Below are 13,832 nucleotides of genomic sequence, written 5' to 3'. Positions count from 1 at the left end.
AATCAGCTTGTTAACAGCTCAAAGCTTTAATCCTCCACACTAACCATCAGACCAGTTGTTACGTTTGTTTGTTAAGTTTGTCTTGCCTTTTTTCCTGGTCATAGCTGAAAACAATCCAGAAATCTAGCCACCTTATTAGTCATGCAAAAAATAGTTCACTGTTTAATTTGTTCATTGAAATTTGTATATGAGTTCAAGTGTGTAAGTAGTTTATTATATATCAGAGATACACATATGCATCAGTTGCACAATTATCTCTATATTGGATCACAAAATATTTCATAAGGTCTTTATTCTTAACAGTTTATAATGTAAACAAGCATGATAGTGAAGTAATTTCCCAATTTGGTTGCAGGAGCTGGCTGACTTACTTGAGGAGGAAAAACTGGCTGGGGTCCCAGTTTTATTTTTTGCTAACAAGCAGGACCTATTGACATCAGCCCCTGCGTCAGAGATTGCAGAAGGACTGAACCTTCATCTTATCCGAGACAGAGTCTGGCAAATCCAGGCCTGCTCTGCTACAACTGGAGAGGGAGTGCAGGTAAACTTGCTTTTCTGTTTATATGGGGTATAAGGTAAGTTCCTTATTGTGAGCACACATTCTGTTTTGAAAAGTTAGACTATAACTACTGAAATGTAAAAGCAGACTACAGCTGTTTGTTTAAATTCATTGTACTTATTCAGGAACCAGAGCCTTAAAGCACTCATTCCACCTGCATTATGGAAGGATGAAAATTGTTCTGTGTTTCCAAAATAAAAAAGCAATTGAACATTAGCGTAGTAAAGTTAGAGCAAAGGGGCAGCCACCCCAGGTGTTAGGAGAAATGACCAGACAATGTTCAGTACATACAAGCTTTAAAATGCTGGTGTTGCATTTTTAGTCAAAACTATGAGCTGTGATGCTACATGTGTGGTATCAACTGCAGCAACTGCTTGCCACAGTTTAAATGTATAAAAGACTTTTTTCTTTTTTAACTGAGGACTATAGCACTCCCTGCCGAGTATAAACTGTAGCAGCTGCTTGTTACATTTTAGCAAGCAGTTTACCACAGTTTAAAAGAAGAGGAAGAGAGATTTTTTTTTCTCTTCACTTATGGAGAAGATCTTCCTGGGGGAAGGAGAAAATCAAGGGAATGGTATGGAGCACAATTAGAGCTAGCTACATTTCTGCAACTGACCCTGATAAAATAACAAGTTTGGATATTAGTTTTATGAAAATGAAATTAGAGGGGTTTGTATTATGTTGGTACTAAATTTTCTCTGAAAAAAATGTTTATTATACAAGCAGCATCCCAGAGGTTTATTATTTATTTACTGAACCGAGCTGAGTCAAAGCAACTCACTTGACACTTGTACAGAACAGAATCTGAGTGCAACTAGCATACTGTTGATAACCACTAAATGAACCAGTGTACCACCAAAAGCAGTGGCTGCAATTTTGGAAAACTAAAAAATTAGTCCCTGCAAGTAGAATAAAAAGCTTGCTTAAGTGTATTGTATACATTGTGGTTTTGACGTAAAATATGCAGTTTGCCTTAATTGCTTCACTCCAAATGAGGAGTTCTCCACTCCTACTCTCCTCTTTTTTTAAATGTATGATTTAAGCCAGGTCCATGATGTATAGGGATAAAGCCATGACTAAAGCATTGTTGGCCTGAGTTATATTAGTAGCGCAGGTGCCTCTAGGATCTGGCATGAGAAAATGGGAGTGGGTAGCAGTTGTCAGCTTTCCCATCCTGATGACAGGGATGTGGTCCTGGATTGCCACTTGGGTGACAACTAAATAGAACACTAGGCATTTCAACTGCAGAGTTTGAGCCTCCAGAATAGACATTGTTAAAGGACCTGACTGGGCATGTGGCAGAACCACACCTACCTCTCAGACTCTGTAACTTTAGTAGAGCTCTAGTGAGCCACTGTGAGGAAAAAGAAGCTCCGGGGGGGGGGGTCAGGGAATCTGCTGGGTCTAGCATAGTGGCCCACTCCCTACCATTTGGTTGTTACCTCTCTGAGGGAATAAATGAGCTGATTAGGCATTCTAACTGGGGAATAATTGGGTTGAAGGGCTGTTACCCTGGCTGGTGACTGCCTGACTCTTGTCCCTGAAAAACAAATGGGCCTAGCAGGCAAAGAAAGTGGTGCCATTGGGCAAGACCCAGTGTGCAAAAAAAAAAAAAAAAAAAAACAAGAAGAAAAGATGATTTTAAGAAAACACGTTTCCACCTTCGAGCACTTTAAGGGTAATTATTTTATTAGCATATTAATTGTACTAAAAAAATAATTCCCCTAGCACCTTGCAGAGAAGTAGCATGTTACTTATTCACATGCTGTATTACTCTCATCACTCTTACATTTTAACAGAGTATAGCTACCAAGTCCATAACGTGATACTCTGTGAGGTAATCAGTGGCAGTGGTTGCTCATGGCAAATAGTGCCTTTGCTTACCTGGCAATCTCTAGTCATTTGACTAGATATTAAAACTGGCAACAGATGCTGTTGATCTTACATTTTTCTTGCAGGTATCTTGAACATAAAAAATGCTGACAGAACACCAGATGCATCTTTGGACCATATCAAGCGTAAAATCTTTTTTTTTTTTTCAGGTTACAGTGACCAAGAAGATGGGCATGATAGGAGACCATTAAAATGTAATACATTATTATGACATTCCTATACACTACCCTGCATAGTCTTTAAATAATGCTGCATACGTCATTTTGTTCTGTGTTTGACCACACTACCACCACATACTTATCATAGCACATAGAAGTGGACTAAATTTTGCAGCTACGCCTGCCCTACCATATACTGTGCTCAGTGTTGTCGGGGGGGGGGGTGGCACTATCACTGCTTGGTGTCTGTTTGTATCAGTGTCATCACTGCTGGTAAAGCCTATGACAGGGCCTGCTATTGTGGGTGCCCTGGCTCCCAGAACTGCTGGCTGGGTTGCCTGCTTCCTCATAGACATATTGTGTAGCTTGCAGCCTATTATGCAGATCTTAAAAGCTGTGTCAGGGGCATGATGTAATGCCCCTCTCTAGTTATGTCTGGGCAGCACAACTAAGCTTTAGGCAGGCCACTCATTCCACTATGTTCCTGGTATGCACATGATTGGTGTTACACTGATATTCAACCACACTTTGTGGATTCCATATTTGCATTATCATCTTAGGTTCCAGTGGTTTTCCTGAATTACCTACAAAGCAAGAGGGTTATAAATGGATTGTGTGAGACAGGCATACATATTGGCTGTCGCTGACATGGGTGTACCATTCTGCTTGCACTTCCTTACTAGTTGTCCCTGAAGAATATCATAGGCACAAATCTACACCATATGTGGTGGGAATCAGAGAAATTGCTCAGGTGCTCTGCAGACACGTTGATTATGAGCATATCCGAAGCCCACCATAGGGGTTCTAAAAACTTTGATAAAACCAACAAGGAACAAGTGCTTCAGTAATACACCTTCAAGGTTTCCAAGTTAATAACTTTACTTTCATAAACTTGAATGCATATTGCCAAGGTACTGGTTCCTTTTAACTAAGCAAATATAGGTTAGTTTTATAGAATATTTTTTTGGAACTCCTATAGCTTAAGTCACATAATCAAGTTTTTGGATATTAGGAGCCTTGATGAGATTTAGTATATTGAGAGACATTGTTTATGAGCCTCTGTATATTGCAGAGTACCTGGTAGTTAATGGAACAGTAGCCCTTACTGTTGTAACACAATCTGTAAAACTAGTTGGGACCTTTATTACTACATGTTTGCAGTCTATGGCTCCCAGCACTTTGGGAAGGCAGGCAGTGACATAGGAGCCACATGTGGGGCTGGCTCTATCCCCTGCCTTGTTGGGGAAAACAGATGTGCTCATCCACTGCAGTTTATTGAGGAATGACTTAAATAATCTACAGGCCAATGTCTCTGAAAAACTCAGTGTGTCCCCAGATTGTCTCTGGAAGGTCTCTGTAACTAGAATGGTAACAACTGTACATACCTTGATATCCACTGCTATGGGAAGGCCACACATTCCTCCAGATCCAGTATGTGAGCCATATAGGTCAACTAATACCCATATAACATCTCATTCCACAAAATAAATGGTTCTGGATCTGCTGGACTGTCAGCTGATATAATGTTGTATGTAATAATGGGGTCCCCTCCCCTATTTAGTAAAGGATGCTAACCCTAACCCTAACGCTGCCCCATCCCTTAGCCCTAACATTACACCTTACCTTCATAAAAACCTTCCTGTAACACTGCCACTATTCAGACAAATTTGAGGCTAATGTTATATGGGGGTTTTAATGTTAAATATCAGGAGAGGATATAGTTTTCCTTTCTCAATATTGTTTCATTTGATATTTTTCATTTTTGGTATTGCATATGGTCAAATCTTTTTGTTGGTCTTTTCAATTCAATATTAAATTAGTTTGATCATACACAATAGAACTATATATATATATATATATATATATATATATATATATATATATATATATCAAACAGTAAAAAAGTCACATAGGCAAACCATTTAGTAAAACCTACAAGAAAACCTAGCCAAGCTAGAGTTTTCACTGTGTGATACCTTAAACCTCCTGTAATAGAGGTCCATGGGATATATGCAAATAACCACTTAACCCCTTAGGGACATCAAGTGTTTCAGCTATATGGCTTTTGAATGTCCATGACTTTTTTACTTTTTTTTTTTTTTTTTTTTTTTAAGTCTTTATAGACACATCAGGTAGAGTTTGGCTTTATTGGCCTGAATGCGTCCATAAATACTTGAAAAGAAAAAAAGTAAGAAGTAAAAAGGTCATGGACATTCAGAGGCCATATAGCTGAAACACACAGTGAAAATTCTAGCTTGGCTCTATATGCATGTATATATATATATATATATATATATATATATATATATATAGGTTTATAGGTTTATAGGTTCATAGGTGTGTACTAGGCTAATGGCCCTGGAGCCTTTACAAGCCTAGCCCATAGGATTACCCTGGCATTGTGCCACCTGACCTTAGTTCCCAGTGCCTCTGTCGAGTAGAGCCACTGGAGTTATCCCCAGGGTAAATTTTCTATTTCCCATCCAATCATCAAGATGTTTCTTGAAGAGGGCTAGTGAGGTGCTCTGCTTGACATGTATGGGAAGTCTAATCCAGAGTATGGGCAGTCTCTGGGTTATGAACTTGTCCCTCCAACATGTTTTGTTGATTGCGGTAATGAAGTTGAGGTCTCTGGAGTGTGTGGTGTGGAGGGATTGGGATTTCTTTAGATGTAGCATTTCTAACAGAGCTGGGTCAGACATTGCTTTGTAAGTCAAGCAGAGATTGCCTCTAAGTAGGCGATATGAGACAGAGAATAGTTGGAGTTTTTTGAGTCTGTCCATATAGGACAAGTGTTTAAGGCCTAGGATCCTCTTTGTGAGGTACTTTTGTGGCCTGTCCAGTTGTTGCAGGTGTCTAGTGAGGTACATGCCAAATGAGGTATTGTACTCGATGATTGGCCTAATGAGGGAAGAGTTGAGGGAGACAATGACCTCTTTTTTCCTGGATGCAAAACCCTTAGTAATGAGATGCGCCACATAGAAGGACTTTCTGACCACAGTGGCAATGTGGTGGTCAAAAGAGAGGTTGCTGTCAACCTGTGTTCCCAGATTTCTTATAACACCTTCTGTGTTCAGTGGACTACCATCAATGTGGTAATTCAAGGGAACTGAGTTTTTCCCAAGGGGGATGATGACACATTTTTTGGCATTGAGCTTAAGGCCATGGTTCTGACACCAGTCATTGATCTCAGTGAGGTCTTTCTGTTGGATGTCAACATCACTTGGGGAGTTAATAGTAGCACCCAACTTGCAATCGTCTGTGAACCTTGTCAGCCAGAGTCCCTTTGTGTTGGCCTGGACTTCAGAGAAGTAGATACCAAACAGGAGAGGACCCAGGACTGAACCCTGTGGAACTCCACTCATGACTGGTCTGCAGTCCGACTTGGAGTCAGCTACTTTCACACTGTGGGTTCTATCTGTGAGCCAGTTTGCAACCCACCTAGTGATATAGGGGTTGATGCCTAGCTTAGTGAGTTTTTCTATGATTCCTGAGTGGGGAATGGTATCAAAGGCCTTGGCCAGATCGAGGTAGGCTGTATGAACTACCTTGCCTTCATCCACAGCTCTGGTGACTGACTCAAAGAAGTCGACCAAGTTGAGCAGGCATGCTCTACTCTTCACAAAACCAAACTGTGTAGGATCCAGAGTTTGGAGAGTCCCTATATATATATATATATATATATATAGAGAGAGAGAGAGAGAGAGAGAGGGAGGGAGATATGGGTCTAGGACTATTCACTGAAAGCACAATTCACTGAATACACAATTCACTGAAACACATTTCACTGAAAGTTATATGTGGCCTTTTCCCCACTGTAGTGCGACACTGGAGTTAGAATATATAGTAGGGGGGTATGGGGGGCCTATCATAGTTTGAATATATATTAAGTTTAGAAAAGAGTAAGTTATTGAAATTGCAAGTATCCATGTGTATAGTTAAAAATATTTAAAATAGGTGGGGGGCTACGTCCCCCCCCCCTTACTATATATTCTAACTCCAGGGTCGCACTACAGTGGGAAAAGGCCATATATAACTTTCAGTGAAATGTGTTTCAGTGAATTGTGTTTTCAGTGAATTGTGCACAGCCAAATGTGTTTCAGTGAAATGTGCTTTCAGTGAATAGTCCTAGACCCATATATATATATATATATATATATATATATATATATATATATATATATATACATATATACCTATGTGTATATATATATATATATATATATATATATATATACATATATACCTATATATGTAGGAAATTACTAGGCTAATAGCTTAAGAGCCCTTACAAGTCTAGCCAATATAACTAGGTTTTACCCAATATATGCCCCCTAGGGGCAATAGAATGGCATGGATTTGTGCCTATGCCTTGAGTATCTTGCAAATTGCCCCTGTCCATAAGGGACATAGGCACTACCCCAGATGTGAATTTGTGATTCTCCATCCATTGATACAAATTGCTTAAATTACAAAGCAAGTTATGGTCATTCAGAATAGCCAATTAGCTGAAACACCTGATGTTCATAAGGATCATGTACATATATCCCATGTGCCTCTGATACAAAAGGTTTGGGAGGTCACTCAGTGGAAGTTCTGGCTTTGCTGGAGTTTTCATTTTGTTTTTACTGACTGGTTTTACAATGACCTTCTCACTCATTGTTTTAGTTTGTTGTTTGCGATATTTTTGCAGTGAACCTAATGATAATGGATATCAGCTGGGTATAACAGCCCTGTGTTTCTTATGCTTAGTCAAGCACTCTGCTTGTGTTGTGCTGATGAGGTCATAACAAGGCCGAAATATGCATAACCACAGCTAGTGGGGTTTGGCTTTATTGGCATGAAATTGTCCATTAAAATGACGAAACAAGTAATGGGCATTCAGAATAGCCAATTAGCTGAAACACCTGATGTTCATAAGGTTCATTTGCATATATCCCATGTGCCTCTGATAGAAGAGGTTTGGGAGGTATACAGGTTTAGGAAAATTACCATTAACAAAATTCACACCTTCATAAATGTACCTACATTGAGCACAAGCTCCACATTTAAACATTCCTTTTGAAGTTATATAATCCTTTTTTTTTACTATTACTACCTTTCTCATAAATCCTTTTCAAATTGATTCTTGTTCTAAATACCTTGGTTGGACTTTCACCCAAATGGCACCCAGCCCTGTTGTGTTACACAATTTGCCAGTTCCTTTGCAATATAGCTTTAAGCTTTTTTTTTTTTTTTTTTTTTTTTTTTGGCATTACTATAGCCACAAACTAAAGCCCTAGGGAAACCATTTGTTTTCACAACATTAGAGTTACCAATTGCATCACCAGCTGCAACACCACCATTATTGATTTTTGTAACACCAATACCATATCTCAAGACTGGTCTATAACACTGAGGTGTATCTCTTCCCACTCCATCCATTAAACTTTCATTGAGGTCAATAGGATGCTTTCCTTTCCTGAAACATCTTGCTTAAAACTTTTATTTCATTATGAAACCTTGTCTCATCAGTAATGAGGTGTGGCAATCGGATTAACTTGTATTTAACTAAATTTCTCTTCTGCCAAGGTAGAAGATGGCTTCTATAATGCAATAAAGTATTAGAATAGGTTTCTATCCTATAAACAGTCAATGTAAAACAATGTCAAGGTGCATAAATGCTCCCAGCAGAATAAATACCTCTTGGCTCACGAGTAGTATAATACAGAAAAGTCCAAATAAAACAGCTAAAAGGCAACCACAGCTCGGCAACAAATCCCGTATAAGCAATATATAAAAAAGGAAATGCTCCGTTTATGTAAAATAAGTTCTGATTTTAATTTGCATGCATCAGGTAAGCGCTTTCACATAAAGCTTCATCAGACCGTTAAAATTCAAAAAATCATCATCATCTCTTTATATAATCATCATATGTTAAAACCTATTAAGCAATTAAACATTTTAAAGGTACACTCGAGTTAAAGGCAGTACTATGACTTCCTTTCTTTCAACATGAAAGAATTAAACACTCGAGAGATGATGATGATTTTTTGAATTTTAACAGTCTGATGAAGCTTTATGTAAAAGCGCTTACCTGACGCATGCAAATTAAAATCAGAACTTATTTTACATAAATGGAGCATTTCCTTTTTTATATATTGCTTATACTGGATTTGTTGCCGAGCTGCGGTTGCCTCTTAGCTGTTTTATTTCGACTTTAATGTAAAACAGTGTTCATTGGAATCCTTACCAATCATTTACATCCAAAAAGTTGATGTCTTTCAAACTATGTTGCCTTTTAAGGACGAAGAAAGAGGTACTGCCACTTATATAGTTTAAAAACTATCAGCCTGTTTACCTGTCCATAAAATGAAAACTGTTCAAAAATCTTACTTTTTTTATAAAACTTGCAAAAGGAAATGTAAAAAATAAATAACTTTTCCCAAGACCATAAAATAATGTTAGAAAAAACAGGAGCTGTTGATGCACCCATTGCCACACCAGAAACGTGTTTGAAATAATCAAATTAAAAAAAAATATATATATATATATATATATATATATATATATATATATATATATATATATATATATATATATATATATAAGGCAAAACTATTTTCATGGCTTCAACTTCTAATTTTATGGTACAGTGGGCTAAGGTAGAACAACTTTACATCATTAATCCACTATAAACCCTCCTCATCCATATTTCCACTTCTCTTGTCTTTTCTTCTTGAAATCCAGTGACAGCCTTGTTTTACTCTGCCTTCCTGTTGACACTTATCCTGATAAATATGAATCTCTCCACTCTGTTTCTAATGTTTTACTTTCTCCCCTTTTAACTCTAACCCCATTTCTTGTTTGCCATCTTACTTTGCTGAGTTCACTTGTCTCCCACTTCCTTCCTTCCTTCTTGATGTAGTACTGCTGGTATATATTCCTTCCCCATATTCCCCCAAACCCTTCAGCATTTGTAGACTGTTTCCTGCAGCCACTAAATTTCCTCCTCCAGCAGTTTGAGTTGCTTACAAATTCTATATCCTGCTCCACCCCTTGTTTAGTCTTTAGCTCCCAAGTTTTAACCTAGTTTTATTTTTCAGAGTGCTTATTTTCATCATGCTATTTCAAACAATTCTACAACCACAAGGATAGTTTCAGGCTCTCTACAAATTCTGCTGCAGAACCTTTCCTCAGACTTCTCCTCTTTTGAGGGCCCTTCCCTCCATTATAACTCCATTCAAGGAATAGTTATGGAGGATTGTGTTTTTCATATCTTTTAGGCTTAATCAACCCCTATAATGTTAGGAATGACCTCAAAACTTGTGGCATAAAAGAACTAATGCTTTTGGGGTAGGTAGCTGAAATTCACAGTCAGCACTCCACACATCTTTGATAAGAATGGTTTTGTATGTAGGTTTTCTATTTTGTAGAAAGGAAACATTTACTTAGCCTCACAAAGTTGACTATTGTATACAGCCGCACAAATATTCATATCATCTCTTAATTCTCCACAAAAGCTAATCACTGCTGATAAACTCATAGTATTGATGTCAATCATATTTGTGTGCCTTTCCTACCTTTTAGTAGGCAATCCCAAAAACTGATACAAGCAAACCACCAGAACACTGTTAGTACCTTTCACCATACTGTTACACAGAACTTGAAAGCAAAGTCCCAGAATCCCAAGATAATTTTTCTTTGTGCTTTTTACTTACCAATGATCAGCCTCCTCCAACAATTCTGAGCCCATCGGGTCCCTATTAGTAACACATGCCCACTGACATCAGGACAGGTATGAAGACTGTTTGTGCAGTGATCATCCATGGAAAAATCAACCATCTTGTGGCCAGCCAACATTCCAAACTGTCTTGCACTAGCAATCCAAGGGACCCTGAAGGAGGACTGCCGTCACCAATGATTCTCTTCCTGCCCACTCCCCTGCTGCTGCCATGTTTCTGGCATGTTCAAGGATTGACTTTGGAAGCCCTCATTACGTGGGCAGTTGGGTGCTCATATCAAGCCCCAACCCCACCTCCACATGGCTGCCATGAGTATTCATATCACTATGCAGAATGCTATAACTTCTCCATGTACATTGCTGCTTCTAGATATGCAATAATGAAGGCTACCATCATCAGCTTGGAAACTTCAGTCTCATGACTCAGGTATTGACTGTTTCCAATGCTATGCAAGCCTCCACCTGCATGGTGGTGATCATTTCACCAGAACCACCACTCCAAACCCCCAAGATGGAGGAGCCAGCACTGGCCTCTCATTACCATTCTCCTTTACTTGGCACTTCCAATGCCTGATCCACTAGTCAGATTCTGGTCATCATCATCATCATCATCATCATCATCATCATTATCCATCTATACCACAGAGATGGATGAAGCACAGAGATACACAGAGAAATTCCAGTAGTTACATAGAAGACACAATCCATGAAATCTATAAGGTTGTATCTGGCTACTAAGAGCATCCCTGACATATTACTTGACATATCCACACAAATTGACTTTGAATGAACCACAGATCCAGAGGCAGCAGGTTTAACTGTTATAACACAATCCCTAGCCAAATTAACAGCTTATCTATGCCTTCATACACAGAGAGATGTTGCCAGTGAAACCTTTTCCACTGTTCCAAATTAAAATGCTTTGAGGTAAAAGCACAGACACTGACTAGAAGAATTGAGAGCACTTGGGAAATGAACCAGAATCTTGATTTGAGAGATGGAGATGAACAGGAAGAAGCCAAACATGGAAATTGAAGATTTGCATTCTCACATTTATTCACTAATCACATTTGTGAAATATGGATGCATAAGAAAAATTGGAAAGAGTGGACTTTTGTTGACTTTTTTAAAGGACAGCAATGAGATTCTATTATTAAATGCTCAACTTCTCTGTCATTTTTCTCCCTATTTATTGTCACTGCTATGAATAAACAAAAATATAGCATTTAAAATATTTTAAGTCAACTGTTTCTCTCCATTAGAACATTACCTTAATATACTGCGGTGGTTTTACTTTCAAAAAATGTTTGTCCCAGCCTAGAAAACCTTGCTGCTGTCTCCAATTCATTGATATCATCAAGGCCACAGAATACAGGTAGTTATCTGCCCAATTCCCTCCCCATACCGACATCACCATGACCGTCCTAAAACCCATGTATGCTGTGACGTCACAGCTCCCTTGTCCTTCCCCTACCCATACAGAAAGTACAGGCTAGAAGAAGAAAATAGTACACAAGTCAAGTCTCCTGTTGTGAGCTGTCAATCACAGCAGGTAACAGCTCAAATTACCTTTGCGCTTTGACAGCTAGATAAGTTAGATGTGAAGGCGGAGAGGAGATTAGTCAAAGTAGTACAATTCAGGCTTCACAAAAGACTGCAGTTTAACTTTTCTAAAAAGAAGCAACAGTAAAAAGCACTTTGAAAGTCTGTTCTGTGGCAATTGCACTGTTTGTGTTTTAAGTAATCATTCAAAGGCACAAAATGTTACTTAAAACTGACTGAAAGACAGCAGTGTATGCATGTAAAATCAGTGCAGTGACAGGAGCTTTAGGAAGAAAGAGGCCTGTGTGATGTAATTTTGTACAGACAAGCAGTGCATTTTGGGATACCTAGAGGCAGACAAAACAATCAGAATTACTTCAAGATGCCAGACTCCATGTGGTCAGACTCCGAAATTACACATAAAATATTTAAAAACCTGTAAATAGTTCCAGAGTGGTGTTAAAATCTAGAAAATACCAAACCATGATGAAATAAACATGTTTTTGAGGCTGTTTAATGTTTGGAAGGACACTGGGGAGGGGAAGAAGAAGGAAAAAGGCAACTGTAAGTAAAACAATTTCTGTTCTTAACAGTATTTCTGTGAAACTTTTCATAATATAAATTGTATGTTTTATAATTATTTTAGTTGTTCTTGTATGTGATAAAGTTACTAATGTAAACAGATGCCTTTCTTCTTCTTCTTCTTCTTCTACTTATCTTTCTTTCTTCCTTTTTAGTATTAAGAAATGTAGGCATTGCAGTGCAAAAACAAAAGAAAGACTAGACAAAGGGATGTTTACGTTAATAGGCTGTAACCTTGGGTTGTTGAGGTGGGGGATGGGGAGCAAAATGACACCATAATATATATAGAGCTGATAATGTTTTTTCTTACTTTTGCATATGTGAATATCTGAATTAAGACCCTTGTTTTAATCTAATAAGTTTTAATTGGAAACAAGTAAATATGAGAACACTGAATATACTGAAAAGTTTACTTTATCAATAAATGTTTCAGCTTGTCTTTGAGGCTGTAGCACATGACTACATTTTTTTCGTAAATTTCAGTGGAGACAAGCTGATAATAGGATAATAAAAAGCCAAAACACTGGATTCTTCAAGGCTGTTAATGTTTACTAAAAGTACGCACATTGTTTTCACATCGGGGGGGGCAGACTCTTTTTCTTTCCCACATCCCTATTTCTTCTTCAGATGTCTCCAGCTCCACCTGTTTATCCTTACTTTGGGAACTTATCATTCCATCATGCTGTGACATAGGTTCATAGGTTCATAGGTAGGTACTAGGCTATTGACCCTAGGGCCTATATAAGCCTAGCCAAAAATGTACCCTGGCTTTCGCCACCCAAGAAAATTATTTTCCTGTGCCCCTGTTGAGCAGAGCCCAGAAGTGATCCCTGGTGTGAATTTCCTATTTCCCATCCAATCATCAAGATTTTTCTTGAAGAGTGCTAATGAGAAGCTCTGTTTGCCATAGATAGGTAGTCTGTTCCAGAGTATGGGAAGTCTCTGGGACAGGAATCTATCCCTCCAGCATGTTCTGTTTATTGTGGTGACAAGGTTTAGGTCCCTAGAGCATGTAGCTCAGAGGGATTGGGATTTCTTTAAGTGGAGCATGTCCAACAGCACTGGGTTTGACATAGCTTTGTATGTTAGGCAGAGATCGCCTCTGAGTAGGCGATATGCGACGGAGTAAAGCTGGAGTTATTTTAAACGGTCTGCATAGGGCATCTGTTTGAGGCCAGTAATCCCCTTTGTGAGGTATTTCTGTGGCCTTTCCAGTTGTTGTAGATGTCTTGTGAGGTACATACCAAAAGGAGTGTTGTACTCTATAATGGGTCTAATGAGTGATGTGTAGAGGGGAACAATGATCTCTTTTTTTCTGAATGAGAAACCTTTTGTAATGAGGTGAGCCTAGAAGGATTTCCTGACCACTGTG

At 38.5% G+C, this 13,832-nt stretch overlaps 1 protein-coding gene across 1 annotated transcript in view; it reads left to right on the top strand.

The window, feature by feature from the left end:
• Window positions 1-13,832, top strand: part of LOC122812096 (ADP-ribosylation factor-like protein 3) — a 369,684-nt gene that overhangs the window by 345,429 nt on the left and 10,423 nt on the right. Inside the window, exon 5 of the mRNA XM_044084375.1 lies at window positions 356-541. Within this exon, the coding sequence (XP_043940310.1) occupies window positions 356-541 (186 nt within the window). The remainder of the gene's footprint in view (window positions 1-355; window positions 542-13,832) is intronic.

This window comes from Protopterus annectens, chromosome 9.part0, assembly GCF_019279795.1.
Source record: "Protopterus annectens isolate FY-2018-M chromosome 9.part0, PAN1.0, whole genome shotgun sequence".
In the NCBI taxonomy this organism is placed as follows: Eukaryota; Metazoa; Chordata; order Ceratodontiformes; family Protopteridae; genus Protopterus; species Protopterus annectens.
Note: the sequence above shows the minus strand (reverse complement) of the source record. Positions and strands in the feature narration are given on the sequence as shown.